General features: G+C 45.3%; 1 protein-coding gene across 1 annotated transcript; it reads left to right on the top strand.

Annotated features, from left to right (window-relative positions):
- The first annotated feature begins 14,775 nt into the window (after window positions 1-14,775).
- LOC120986938 (proteasome subunit alpha type-2-like) lies at window positions 14,776-15,297 on the top strand. The gene has a single exon (XM_040415624.1). It carries the CDS (start codon window positions 14,776-14,778, stop codon window positions 15,142-15,144), a length of 369 nt encoding a protein of 122 aa, XP_040271558.1. The 3' UTR covers window positions 15,145-15,297.
- The last annotated feature ends 497 nt before the right edge of the window (window positions 15,298-15,794 follow it).

The raw sequence follows: 15,794 nt of genomic DNA on the forward strand, positions 1-15,794 counted from the left end.
TCAATGGGTCCGTGGAAAAATCGGAAAATGCACCGTTTTGCAGCCGCATCCGTGATCTGTGTTTCCTGGCCGTGAAAAAAATATGACCTGTCCTATTTTTTTCACGGCCAACGGTTCACGGACCCATTCAAGTCAATGGGTCCGTGAAAGAACACGGATGCACACAAGATTGGCATCCGTGTCCGTGATCCGTGGCCGTAGGTTAGTTTTTATACAGACGGATCCGAAGATCCGTCTGCATAAAAGCTTTTTCAAAGCTGAGTTTTCACTTCGTGAAAACTCAGAACCGACAGTATATTCTAACACAGAAGCGTTCCCATGGTGATGGGGACGCTTCTAGTTAGAATACACTACAAACTGTGTACAAGACTGCCCCCTGCTGCCTGGCAGCACCCGATCTCTTACAGGGGGCCGTGATCAGCACAATTAACCCCTTCAGGTGCCGCACCTGAAGGGGTTAATTGTGCTGATCACGGCCCCCTGTAAGAGATCAGGGCTGCCAGGCAGCAGGGGGCAGACCCTCCCCCCCTCCCCAGTTTGAATATCGTTGGTGGCCAGTGCGCCCCCCCCTCTATTGTAATAATAGGTTGGTGGCCAGTGCGGCCCCCCCCCCTCCCTCTATTGTAATAATTCGTTGGTGGCATTGGTGGCCAGTGTGCGGCCTCCCATCTCCCCCCCCCCCCATCATTGGTGACAGCGGAGTTCCGATCGGAGTCCCAGTTTAATCGCTGGGGCTCCGATCGGTAACCATGGCAACCAGGACGCTACTACAGTCCTGGTTGCCATGGTTACTTAGCAATAGTACAATAGTAGAAGATTCATACTTACCGGCTGCTGCGATGTTCGTGTCCGGCCGGGAGCTCCACCTACTGGTAAGTGACAGGTCTGTGCGGCGCATTGCTAAATGAACTGTCACTTACCAGTAGGAGGAGCTCCCGGCCGGTCACAGACAGCGCAGCTCCCAGGTAAGTATGAATCTTTTACTATTGTACTATTGCTAGTAACCCGCTGCCACCAATGTTCGCGGGGGGGGGGGGGGGTAGATGGGAGGCCGCACACTGGCCACCAATGTTGTTAATGCTATAGAGGGAGGGGGGGCCAATGGGGGGCGCACACTGTGCCACCAACGATTTATTACAATAGAGGGAGGAAGGGGGGGGCGCACACTGTGCCACCAACGAATTATTACAATAGAGGGAGGAAGGGGGGGGCGGGGGGGGCACACTGTGCCACCAACGAATTATTACAATAGAGGGAGGAAGGGGGGGGGGCCGCACTGGCCACCAATGATATTCAAACTGGGGAGGGGGGGGGGGGTCTGCCCCCTGCTGCCTGGCAGCCCTGATCTCTTACAGGGGGATATGATAGTACAATTAACCCCTTCAGGTGCGGCACCTGAGGGGTTAATTGTGCTGATCACGGCCCCCTGTAAGAGATCGGATGCTGCTAGGCAGCAGGGGGCAGTCATGTACACAGTTTGTAGTATATTCTAACTAGAAGCGTCCCCATCACCATGGGAACGCCTCTGTGTTAGAATATACTGTCGGAAATGAGGTTTCACGATCTAACTCATATCCGACAGTATATTCTAACATAGAGGCGTTCCCATGGTGATGGGGATGCTTCAAGTTAAAATATACCATCGGATTGGAGAAAACTCCGATCCGATGGTATAAAAGGGACTCCAGACTTTACATTGAAAGTCAATGGGGACGGATCCATTTGAAATGGCACCATATTGTGTCAACGTCAAACGGATCCGTCCCCATTGACTTGCATTGTAATTCAGGACGGATCCGTTTGGCTCCGCACGGCCAGGCGGACACCAAAACGACTTTTTTTTCATGTCCGTGGATCCTCCAAAAATCAAGGAAGACCCACGGACGAAAAAACGGTCACGGATCACGGGAAAACGGAACCCCGTTTTGCGGACCGCAAAAAAATACGGTCGTGTGCATGAGGCCTTACACTGATAGATGGCAACACTGGACGCCTTTGCAAGGCGTCTGGTTGCCATGGCAACCATTGGGCGCTGCCATCGCAGGGCGGCAGCCCGATGGTTGAGAGAGGGAGCCCCCTCCCTCTGTCAATCCCTTGGATGCCGTTCACAGCGGCATCTAAGGGGTTACAGCAGTATCAGCATACAGCTGACATTCGCTGTTGATGGTGGCGGCTCAGGAACGGAGCCGCAGCCATCACAAATAGCAGGGGCACGGAGAAGGGGCACCCACCAGAGGCGAGGGGGGGCACAGATGGGGGCAGGGCATGGAGGAAACACAGCCACAACCTACGGACACCAGGGAAGACATCAAGGGACAGACAGGCCACAGGAAGACATCAGGGGGTACAGATCGGGGTACACATATTGGGGGCACACAGCAGCCAGTGCCTGATTTCAGGCTCTGATCGTCAGAGTGCAGATTAGAGCCTGAAACCGGCATTTTAACACTGCTGCGATCCGATTGGTTAGTCTGCACAGACTAACCAATCGGAGCGATTGCCGTCAAGGGACCACTCTGATTGGTCCCTTGCCGGCATTACTGGACTGTATGCTGTCCGTGACAGCAGAAGTCCAGGGACAGAAGCTTTAATCCAAGCGTTTTGCAGCGCTTGGATTAAAGAGCTACCATAACGTTTATACACGTGCTAGCTTCACGGGGTATGTGCAAATAGCACGTATATAGCCGTATGGCAGTCGGGAAGGGGTTAAACACCCTCCTCTCAAGAGAATACTTATACAAACATTCAGGGCCGTCTTTAATATTGATTGGACCCTGGGCAAGAATTTACTTGGGCCCCCTGTGGATCCCGCCTTCCCACACCCTAGCATGCAATCACGCCCTCCACCACAACACACACAAAAAAAAATAATCCACACACCTGGTAGAGTAGTGAACTACTACTGCAGTATTATTTATTTAGGGACTGTAAGGCCTCATGCACACGACTGTGACGTTTTTTGCGGTCCGCAAACCCGCAAAAAACGGAAGCCGCCCGCGTGCCTTCTGCAATTTGCGTAACGGAACGGGCGTCCCATTGTAGACATGCCTATTCTTGTCCGCAAAACTGACAAGAATAGGACATGTTCTATTTTTTTGGCGGGGCCACGTAACGGAGCAACGGATGCGGACACAAACAACTGCGGACTAATGGGGTTATTTAAATTACTGGTCGATTATTAGACGACAGATGAGAGAAATAAGGGCTTCTCTCTGTCTGTCTGCTGAATTGTGGCCTGGGGGCCACCACTGGCCACATTTACTAATCTTTGCTCAGGGGGCCCTCATGGTAAAAATGACCAGTCCACACCACACCATGAGGGCCCCCTGAGCAAAGATTAGTAAATGTGGCCGGTGGTGGCCCCAGGCCACAATTCAGCAGACAGACAGAGAGAAGCCCTTATTTCTCTCGTCTGTCGTCTAATAATCGACCAGTAATTTAAATAACCCCATTAGTCTGGGATTATTATAGAGACGGGAGACATAAGGGGTTGGGTTCTCTCTGTCTGCTGAACTGTGGCCTGGGGCCACCACCGGCCACATTTACTAATCTTTGCTCAGGGGGCCCTCATGGTGTGGTGTGGAATGGTCATTTTTACTAAGGAATATAGTTTAACCGTTTATGTGAAAAAGAGAAAAAAAAGAGGTCACTAAGTCAGCTCCAATCAGATATCTGCTCTGCACATAGACCCAGAGTCTTGGTCTATGTGCAGATATCTGATTGGAGCTGACTTCTTTTTTTCTCTTTTGCACATAAATGGTTAAACTATATTCCTTAGTGAAAATGACACCATGAGGGCCCCCCTGAGCAAAGATTAGTAAATGTGGCCGGTGGTGGCCCCAGCCCCCAGGCCAGTTCAGCAGCAGACAGAACCCAACCCCTTATGTCTCCTGGGGCCATCCGTCTCTATAATCCCCCACTAATTTATGAATGGATCTGGGGTGGTTAATTATTAATTTGGTGATCAGCCTGACCAGTCTAAATTTCTAATGTAGAATTAAGTCAATATATATGCGTGCTTTTTGCTTTAAAGCCTTTACCTACCGAGTCCTCCCCTCCTGGCGCGGCAGTGGCAGGTCTGGTCTGGCCTGTAGGTAAGGTGAGTGAGTCACTGGTGCCTGGTCTGGTCACGTGAGGCCGTGACTCACCACCCAATCCCTTTAGCTCCGGACCGGAGGCGGAGACTTATTCCCTGCTGCTGGCTGCTCCGCCGTGGCGCCACTCTACTCACCAGACTGCGGTGAGTCACATCACACACCCCTTTTACCACGTGACGGCGGGGCGCCGACGTGCTTGCTAACTAAGCAGCGCAGCGCAGTTGTAACTTGTTCTGAAGAGTGTCTGCTGCGCTGCTGCATAGTGAATATCGGAGTTGCGAGTCGGGCGCCGGGCCCCCAGGAGCAACTGGGCCCGGGGCAGCTGGCCCTTTTGCCCTGCGGCAAAGACGGCCCTGCAAACATTTCTGCACGAAACCTTTATCTCGGAGTTAGGGATTCTAAGTCCAAAGGGTTTGAACTCCTATTGCCCTTTTGACAAAATTAGCCAAGATGGCTTCTCCAAATGTTCATTTCCATATATCTGTATAGGCCTGATACTATGGACTCTTTTTATATCCAATAGTTCTGACAATCTGTAGCCGTATACTGTCCTCTTCTGTGTTAATTATTTTACACAGTTTAATGTAATTTGCAAAGATTTATATTTTACTGTGCACATGGTGGTTTAGTGACCGTAGCTTTTTTATTTGTTTAACTAGCAAAATAATAATTAACTTTTTTTTACTTGACACTTTTTATTAGTATGTTTTTTTTAGGTTTAATTTGGAGGAAAACCTCTATTATAAAGTATTTTTTTTTAATTATAGGTTTTTATTAGAGATGAGCGAATTTCAGGTTATAAAATAAATTCACACTTTGTTTACTGGTAAAAGGTGAATTGCGTTATGGATGGGAGAGGACTTCCCTGCATAACAGAAACGGAACGGATCCGTTTTACAGCCCATAGACTTCTACTATGACGAAATGAATAACAGAAAGCCTTTAACCTGTTGGGGACACATGACGTACCGGTACATCATGATGTCCCGGTACTTAAGGACATCATGGTGGTGATCGGAACTGGGTGCCTGCTGAAATCAATCAGCAGGCACCCTGGGACAATGCGCGGGGGGGTCCTGTGCACCCCTCCCCGTATCGGCGATCGCGTAAAACCGCAGGTCAATTCAGGCCTGCGGTTTGCTGTGTTTCCAGGTTATTCGGGTCTCTGGTGACCCGATAACCCGGACCAGGATGGTGATTGGTGGTCTGATAATACACCACTAATCACCATCCTGCAATCCTGAGAGGTGATGGTGACATCACCTCTCAGGATCGCTTCTGATTGGCTGCAGGGGCGGGCGGGAGGTTTAACTTGATGCAGCTCTCCTCTCCTCCTCCTTTCTGTGTCCGGGAGCGAGGAGAGAGGAGCCTGCATTGCATCTGTGCCAAGCAGCACCCCATCTGTGCCCAGCACCCCCTTCTGACCCTCCAAAATTTTTTTTAACTGTTGCATCACCCTAATCGGGTGTCTAGGGTCCACAGCACAGCTGTGTGACCCTAGACCCCCCAGGGGTGCAGCAGCTTGCCCCCCCTGCCCCCCCACACATTTTTTGGGGCGCAAGCAGGTTTTTTTTTTTCTGCGTATGCTGACTGTGGCCGGCACTCTTAGCGTCCGGCCACTGTTAGAGCATCGGACACCCCACCGCTAATAAGCTTTTTTTCACATTTTTTGGGCTTTTTTTATTTCGTTTTTTTTCCTGTTAGTTTTAGGGATAAGTACCTGAACACCCGTGCCCCCACACACACGCACACTAAATAAAGATTTCCACACACGCACACACACACTCCCCTATGGCCCGCCAAATGTTCTCGGCCGAGGAGGCATACGCCCAGCTTGCCTCCGACTCCGAGAGCCCCAGTGAGGACAAGGATGACCCCACTTTCCTTTTGTCATCCGCGTCCTCCTCATCATGATGATGAGCCCCCAAGGTGGAGCAAGGGGACCGCCATGCTAGGGACCCTGTGGCCCACACTAGTACGAGAAGCTCTGGGGCTCGTACTAGTTTTCCGGCCCACCAGTTAAGTCCACCGGAGCCCCCTACCGGTGAACTCTCATGGTGTACCCCAGAGCATTTTGAGCCTGCAATTCCTGATTTTGTTGGCCAAGCAGGAATCCAGATTCGCACAGTGGGCTTCACTGAATATGACTATTTTAGTCTTTTTTTCAGTGACCACTTTGTGAATCTGATGGTGGAGCAAACGAACCTGTACACCCAACAGTTCATTGCTCAACACCCGGGCTCCTTTTTGGCTAAGGCCGGTGGCTGGACTTCGGTCAGTGCAGCCGAGATGAGGACGTTTTGAGGCCTCGTGCTGCACATGGGCCTAGTCAAAAAACCCAGTGTCAGGCATTACTGGAGTGGGGATGTCCTCTACCAGACCCCACTTTACAGTATGGCCATGACGCGTACCCGGTTTGAGACCACCCGGAAATGCCTGCATTATCACCCCAAGGTGATCCTGCCTATGAGTGCCTGTACAAAATCAGGCCGGTCATCGATCACTTTGGGGCCAAATTTTTGGAGGCCTATGTACCTAGAAGGGAGGTAGCGGTTGATGAGTCTCTTATTGCTTTCAAGGGGAGACTTATTTTCCGCCAGTATGTTCCCTCTAAGCGGGCGAGGTATGGCGTGAAGCTGTACAAACTTTGTGAGAGTACCTCAGGGCCTCAGGGTACACTTACAAGTTTCATGTGTACGAGGGGCGAGATTTCAGTTTTCAACCCCCAGAATGTCCCCCCACTCTGGGTGTTAGCGGGAAACTTGTGTGGGACCTTATTCACCCACTGCTAGATAAGGGTTACCACCTGTACGTGGATAACTTTTATACTAGTATCCCCTTGTTCCAGTCCCTCGCCGCCAGATCCAGGTCCGCTTGTGGGACCGTGCAGAAAAATCAACGCTGCCTCCCTACCCATCCCCTCCAGGTACCTATCCCCAGGGGTGAGACCCGTGCCCTTACCAGTGGAAACCTGTTGCTGGTCAGATATAAGGACAAGAGGGATGTCCTTGTACTGTCCAAAATTCGCGGTAACGGCATCACCCCTGTCCCTGTGCGAGGTACCGCGGCAACGGTCCTCAAGCTCGATTGTATCGTCGACTACAATCGGTATATGGGAGGAGTTGATCTCTCTGATCAAGTCCTAAAGCCATATAATGCCATGCGCAAAACCTGGGCATGGTACAAAAAAGTTGCGGTCTACTTGGTACAGGTTGCCTTGTACAACTCTTTTGTGCTGTCCTGGAGCGCTGGCAACACAGGGAAATTCTTCCAGTTCTATGAGGCAGTCCTCAAGGCCCTGATCTTTTCTGACCGGGAAAGAGCAGGCAGGAGTACCTCCGGAACTGGAGGCGCCCGGATCGTCCCTGGCCAACACTTTCCAGGTGTGGTCCCCCATTCTGGAAAGAAGGGACGGACCCAAAAAAGGTGCAGAGTGTGTCACAGGAGGGGGATACGGAAGGACACCACCACTCAGTGTGACACATGCCCCGATCATCTTCAGGAAGTACCACACTTCCATGGAGTACTAAATTTATAATCCACTTCCCCAATTTTTATTCCATTTAGCCACTGACAATCGGAAAAATAAAATATGGTTCTCAGACTTGAGACACTAAAACAAAATAAAATGTTTTTTTCAAAAATAATATTTTGTAAAACTAAAATAAATAAAAAAAGTAGAGATATTAGGTATTGCCGCATCCGTAAGAATCTGCTCTATAAAAATACCCCATGACCTAACCCCTCAGATGAACACGGTCAAAAAAATAAAATAAAAACGGTGCAAAAAAAGGTATTTTTTTGTCACCTTACATTACAAATAGTGTAATAGAAAACTATCAAAAAGTCATATGCCCCCCAAAATAGTGCCAATAAAACCATCCTTTCATCCCGCAAAAAATTAGCCCCTACCGAAGATAATCGGCTAAAAACAAAAAAAAACTGACTCTTAGACAATGGAGATACTAAAATATTTTTTTTTTTATAAAAAGGATAATATAGTGTAAAACCTAAATAAATAAATAAAAAGTAGGCATATTAGGTATCGTCGCATCCATAAGAATCTGCTCTATAAAAATACCCCATGACATAACCCCTCAGATGAACACGGTCAAAAAATAAAATAAAAACGGTGCCAAAACAGCAATTTCTTGGCAAATTTTCCATTTTAAACCATTTTTTCTAGTAACAAAGCAAGGGTTAACAGCCAAACAAAACTTAAAGGGATTCTGTCATGATATTTGAGGCCTATAACCTAAACATATGGCTAGGTCCCTACTAATACTCTGAATCCAAAACAGACCTTATTAAATGTGCCTATGGCTCTATTAGCATATAAAACAGGTTTTTATAACCTGTCATTCACGTACCTAATGTGTCCAAGGGGACGTCTCATCATGCAGGGTGCCCAGCTGCAGCCATCTCCGTCTGGTGCCCAGCGCCGCCTTTCCAGTTGAAATCGCCACCTTCCTCACCTCAGCCCCGCCTCCGCAATCGTCTGGTCCCTCAGGTTATGCCTAGTGCGCACGCGCGGGATCTGGCAGAGGGACCGGACGATTGCGGAGGCGGGGCTGAGGTGAGGAAGGCGGCGATTTCAACTAGGAAGGCGGTGCTGGGCACCAGACGGAGATGGCTGCAGCTGGGTACCCTGCATGATGAGACGTCCCCTTGGACACATTAGGTACGTGAATGACAGGTTATAAAAACCTGTTTTATATGCTAATAGAGCCACAGACACATTTAATAAGGTCTGTTTCGGATTCAGGGTATTAGTAGGGACCTGGCCATATGTTTAGGTTATAGGCCTCAAATCTCATGGCAAAATCCCTTTAATATTTATTACCCTGATTCTGCAGTTTACAGAAACACCACATATGTGGTCGTAAACTGCTGTATGACCAAACGGCAGGGCGCAGAAGAAAAGGAGCGCCGTATGGTTTCTGGAAGGCAGATTTTGATGGCCTTCTTTTTTGGCACTATGTCCCATTTAAAGAACCCCTGATGCACCCCTAGAGTAGAAACTCTATAAAAGTGACCCCATCTAAGAAACAACACCCCTCAAGGTATTCAAAACTGATTTTACAAACTTTTATGGCAAATGGAGATGACATTTCAGAATTTCTATATCTATAGAGAGTGGCACAACTGACCCAGAAATAATGGTTGGTGTTCTGATCGATATGACACCTCCAATCACGTGCAAAATTATGTATTAGAAAAATTGATCGGCACTCGATATCTGTTTCACGCTGATAGCATTTTAATAATAAAACAATGAAAATGCAATTGCAAATTGTTCACACTAAAAACAAAATACACAATAATTAATAATATTTAAAATTCAGAAATACGTTGACCTAATAATTTAGTCCATTTGTGCTTGTATATCAACCAAAGTCCTGCATAGAACAAATTCGAATGTCAGTGCGGAAAATCTATAATAATCGCAGCAGGCTGATAGTATTGTTCATCCGATTATTTTGTTGCGATTATTATTAGCGATTTTTATGTGAATTAACTCAATACATATTCATTTGGAATATTGATGCAACCTAATCCTGTATTGGAATATGAATAGACGTGAATCCTATATTGAACTTATATGGTGGTTGATGAGCAAAAGTCCCACGTAAACCAATCGGATGAACATATAATGTTCATCTGATTGGTGATAATGCGATTTGGATATTATTATACGTGCGATTTTACGTGAGATTTTTCATTGTTTTATTGTTTTATTATTAAAATGCTATCAGCGTTAAACAGATATCGAGTGATGATCGATTTTTCTAATACAGTACATAATTTCAGAATTTCTATTTTTGGTAACCTTGCCTCACAAAAATGTAATATAGAGCAACCAAAAATCATATGTACCCTAAAAATAGTTCCAACAAAACTGCCATCTTATCCCGTAGTTTCCAAAATGGGGTCACTTTTATGGAGTTTCTACTCTAGGGGTGCATCAGGGGGGCTTCAAATGGGACATGGTGTAAATGAACCAGTCCAGCAAAATCTGCCTTCCAAAAATCACACGGCGCACCTTTCCCTCTACGCCCTACTGTGTGCCCGTAGTTTACATATGGGGTGTTTCTGCAAACTACATAATCAGGGCAATAAATATTGAGTTTTGCTTGGCTGTTAACCCTTGCTTTGTTACTGGAAAAAATGGATTAAAATGGAAAATTTGCCCAAAAATCGAAATTTGGAAATTTTATCTCCATGTGCCATTAACTCTTGTCGAACACCTAAAGGGTTAACGACGGTTAAAAATCAGTTTTGAATACCTTGAGGGGTGTAATTTCTAGAATGGGTGGTTTCTATTATGTAAGCCTCACAAAGTGACTTCAGACCTGAACTGGTCCTTAAAAAGTGGGTTTTTGAAAATTTCTGAATTTCAAGATTTGCTTCTAAACTTCTAAGCCTTCTAACGTCCCCAAAAAATAAAATGTCATTCCCAAAAATGATCCAAACATGAAGTAGACATATGAGGAATGTAAAGTAATAACTATTTTTGTAGGTATTACTATGTATTATAGAAGTAGAGAAATTGAAACTTGGAAATGTGGAAATTTTTCAAAATTTGGGGTAAATTTGGTATTTTTTTTATAAATAAAAATGATTTTTTTTTTACTTTATTTTACCATTGTCATCAATATGTGACGAAAAAACTATCTCAGAATGGCCTGAAAAGGTAAAAGCGTTTTTAAGTTATTCACACATAAAGTGACACTAGTCAGATTTGCAAAAAATGGCCTGGTCCTTAAGGTGAAAATGAGCCCGGTCCCTAAGGGGTTAAAGGCATTCAGTTATGCATTCTGTCATAGAATTGCGTTATAGTCTGTGGTAACAGAATCCATAACACAATTCACCTTTTACCAATAAACGAAGTGTGAACGAATTGCAAAATATGAAATTCGCTAGTCTCAAAAAATGAATTATTTCAATGGGTTCCCTATTTTGTGACAATCTTTTTCATATATAACATGTATAGGTTTGAGAGAATGGGGCGACTATGGTAACGGTTTCTGTTAGCGACTGCATTTTTTATAAAAATAAATAAATAAAAATAATTTTATTTGTATTTTTTTATTAATTATTAGTTAATAATTCAGTTTTGACCCCTTTTTGAATATTGGCACCACATTTGCTAAGTGCTAATCCTCTGAAAACTTATAGAGTCCTTAAATATCTTAAATAAGAGACATTACTTGATTACTTTATAATAAGAGACATTACTTAATTCTCTTAAGATACGGAGTTGTATGCCATCTGGATCCAGGGATTTGTCTATTTTTGTCTTTTTAAGATGCTGATGCACTTCTTCCTAAGTCAGACAGGCCACATTTAATGGGAAGTTTAGGCTACATTCAGATCTGTGTTAGAGGCTCCGTTTGAGGCCTCCATTAGAGAGTTGGCCAAAGATAGCAGAGAGAAAAGTCTTGCATGCAGGACTTTTTTCTCTGCTAAAAAAAACATTTTCTTGAGCAGAAACCTTACAGATCCTATTATAGTTAATGGGATCTTGTCAGGTAATAAGTTGGTAAATGAATTGTCAAGAATTCCAGAAACAAATGAGAGAGCCATACACTCCTGAAGTCAAAAACCTGGAGAGCAAAACAAGATCAAATCACCAGAAGCCAAAAAATGTAGCCACAATACTAGATTCAGAAGTCCACAGCCATAATTAACACAATACCACAAAGGAACAGCAGGGTGAGCCAGAGGAACAGAAATTCAACAGTATCTGCTCACTGTAGATCCCGGCCTTTACACTAAGCAGGGAGGCGCTCACGACGGTGTCCCTGCACGCCAGTTAGCGCTGCTGTTCATGTGCCTTGACGATCGCGAAGCTCGGCGTGCTTCCTCATTGACCTAGGGGATTAATTGGTTTCCCCGGCAACCGGACACTGCTGCCCTACGGAGGCAGCAACAGCTGGGTGAACCATGACACTGGACCCTCAACAGGAGTGTGAAGAACCAGCGGGTGTGAACCCACTGTGCCACATGACCAACCACCTCTAAGGGCATTGTCTATGTGAACCTCTCATTCTTCACAGTACCCTTGATGGTGGGGATAGACTTTCCCGAGAGGAACACCAGGTGCTACCTCTTGAGGTAGGTTGTTAAATGAAGCAGCTGGTCCACGTGGTTATTCTGTTATTGCCAAACCCCTTACTGACCTTACCAGAAAGGTGCTGACATGGTCAATTGGAAACCTGAAGCTACGTTAGCCTTCAAAACTCCCATCCTTACCCAACCGGATCAGAAATTAGCCTGCACCCAATCATTAATCCCCTGAAACTTACTTGGATACATGCGAAAGGAGTGATATCATGTACCCCAAGAATAGCACCTCTTTGATTCTAAACTGACATTTTTCCAATTTCATAGACAGCAAATTATCACACAGAATCTGTAAGACGGTCATAACATGTCAAACATGATAATTAAAATCTGAATTCCAGTATACCAGAATATCATCAATATAAATGACCAAAAATGTTCCAACAAATTCTCTAAACAAATCATTAACAAAATTTTGAAAGACCGCAGAGGCATGACTTAAACCAAATGGCATTACCAAGTAGTCGAAGTGACCCTCCTGGGTATTAAACGCTGTCTTCCACTCATCCCCTCTCTGATGCGGATGAGATTATACAACCTCCAGAGGTCTAACTTGGTGAACCATTTGGCTCCCTGGATCTGGTTAAAGAGATCAGGTATCAAATGCAAAGGATAGCGGTTCTTGACAGTGATTTTATTAAGCTCCCAATAGTCAATATAAGGTCTAAGGCCACTATCCTTTTTCTTCACAAAAAAGAATCTCATCCCCATATGAGACACAGATGGTCTAATTTACCAGTCTTTCATTAATGTATTCTTTCATGACCTGATGTTCTGAACCTGACAGATTAAAAATGTGCCCTTTGGGAAACTTGGTGTCTTGACTCAACTCAATTGCACAGTAGTCGCAAAGCCATGGGTATACAAACAAGATGATCCTCACAATTACGGCCCCAACTTTCTAATTCCCCTGTCTCCCAATTAATAACAGGGTTAGTAGCTTGAAGCCAAGGAATACCTAGCAGGACATCAATAGGTAATTCCTTAATAACTAACAGGGAACAAATTTCAGGGTGAAGGACCCCCATAGACATGATGACCTCTGGAGTACAGAATGTAATACCATCATTTACCAGAATAGCGGAGTCAATGCCTGTTACATGAACCGGAACAGAAAAGGAGGATAAGGGGAGAACTAAAGATAATGCAAATCTTTCGCTAATAAAATTAGCTGCGGCTCCACAGTCAACAAAAGCCTTCCCAGTTAACTTTTTACTTCCAAATTGCAGACAAATAGTTAAACTAATTCTCTTTGAGACATCGTAAAGTGCCTTTTTTCCCATTAATCCTTTCCCACTTTCCCAACCTCTTTCAAATATGTCTCCATATCCCGTGGAGGGCACTTGGAACAAGACTTGACGCAATGGCCAGCAGCACCACAATAAAAACAGAGCCCCTGATGTCTTCTGAGGGTTCACTGTCCGCCGAGATTTAACACCGAGCTGCATGGTTTCTTCCTTGCCGGGAAGCGGTATATAAGATGTGGGAAGGAGACCTGAGAAGCTGCACAACCAAGCGTTTCCTACGTTTTTACCATTTATATATTTGAAGGACATTTTAGGGTTAGTTTTACCCCCTTGGCAATGTGTCACCGCCAGCTCTCTGAGAAGGGATAACAGACGTTCTTCTGTACCTCTTGCATGATGTTCTTTGTTTTGGTTTCACTTTGTCATCTCCTTTCCTTCTCCCAGCTGTCACCTATTTACACTAATTGTCTCCCTTTATATTCCCTCCTATTCTCCCTCACTTTGCTGTTTATACTTCTTCCTGGATGAGTTGTTCACTGCTGGATGCTGCTTCTCCTGATTCCTCAGATAAGTCAGTTTCCTTTATTTGTGTTTCCTTGCTGGCTTGATTGTAGGTGACCCTGACTCCGTCCTTATTAAGTTCAGGGAGCCGGTGGTCGTGTCCCCTCACTATTATAGGGTTTTCAGGTGTCACATAGTATAAGGTACGCGGGCATGCAAAACCTTTGCATGGGCATAGCAGTCAGGGTGAGCTCTTAGGGTTTTATAGGGGTCACCTTTATGCTCCTTAGTTTGGGATCAAGCCAGTCGGATGTTTATCCATAACTTCCAGCTATCTGCAACATCATCCGTGACACAATGAGCCTCTCTGCCTTCTGCTTAGCTGTCTTTATCTGTCCTTTACATATTCTTTTTTTCCTTATAGTTTTTAGTGCTTGTTCACTACCTTCCTGTTTTAGTAGTTTGAATGCTTTTTTTTTTTTTTGTCCCCTTTATATTTCTACTCCACATTGGTTTTTTTTCATGTTTCTAAGGGCTCATGCATATGACCGTTGTTGTTTTGTTTTTAACGGATCCGTTGTTCTGTATCTGAGTTTTTTTTTTCTCTGATTTAAGTCCTCTTCCATTCCGTTATTCCACAAAACATAACTGTATGGTTTCCGTATGTGATCCGTTTTTGCGGAACGGAAACGGAAACAGTAACTTATTAATCACCAAACACATGAGCAATATGGGCTGGGCATAGCATTTCTACGTGGGACGTGGTTACCGTGCTGCTCTCATAGAGAAGGAGCGGAGTGAAGATGGCCGAGCGCGGTTACAGTTTTTCTCTGACCACTTTCAGTCCTTCAGGTAAACTTATACAGATTGATTATGCGTTGGCTGTGGTACCTGCAGGAGCACCTTCTGTCGGAATCAAAGCTGCAAATGGTGTCGTTCTGGCAACTGGGAAAAAACTAAAATCCATATTGTATGATGAGCAGAGGGTACATAAAGTGGAATCAATCACCAAGCACATAGGCTTGGTGTACAGCGGCATGGGCCCGGATTACAGAGTCCTAGTTCGCAGGGCTCGGAAACTTGACCAGCAGTATTTCCTTGTGTATGAGGAGCCTATTCCAACAGCACAGCTAGTACAGAGAGTGGCATCTGTTATGCAGAAATACACATAGTCTGGTGGCGTACGTCCATTTGGAGTCTCGTTATTAGTTGCAGGTTGGGATGAGGATCGAGCATATTTATTCCAGTCCGATCCTTCTGGGGCATATTTTGCATGGAAGGCCACAGCAATGGGAAAGAATTATGTAAATTGAAAGACTTTCCTTGAAAAAAGATATAACGAAGATCTTGAACTTGAAGATGCCATTGTAGTGTCCCACTAGGTAAATGTGGGCACTACACAAGGGTCAATTTGGCCACGTTGTTCTCCACCTCCTGTGGAACAGTGGCATTTCACTTTATATGTCATTTTAACGTATAATGTCATTTTATTCATGTTATTTAATGTTATTTCCAAGTTACCAGGCCAATTAGGGGTGTAATATTTCTTCCTAGACACTAGAGGGAGCTAGGGGGCCCCTAGTATAAATAGCCAGGTTTAGACCACAGTCTGTGTGTAGAGTCAGAAGCAAGAAGACACTTTAGCCAGAGAGGAGCTGAGGTGCAGGCTCTAACATGCAGCTAGATAGCCCAGGCTTCTAGTTGTCCCCAGGGGAAGAGTTACCTCCTGAGAAACCTGCAGTTCCTACAAAGTACAGTACAGAGCAGAGCAGAAGTGTTTCCAGCCAGACAAGAGAGCTGAAGGGCAGAAGGATCTATTTAA

This window comes from Bufo bufo, chromosome 1 (assembly GCF_905171765.1).
Source record: "Bufo bufo chromosome 1, aBufBuf1.1, whole genome shotgun sequence".
NCBI classification, from domain to species: Eukaryota; Metazoa; Chordata; class Amphibia; order Anura; family Bufonidae; genus Bufo; species Bufo bufo.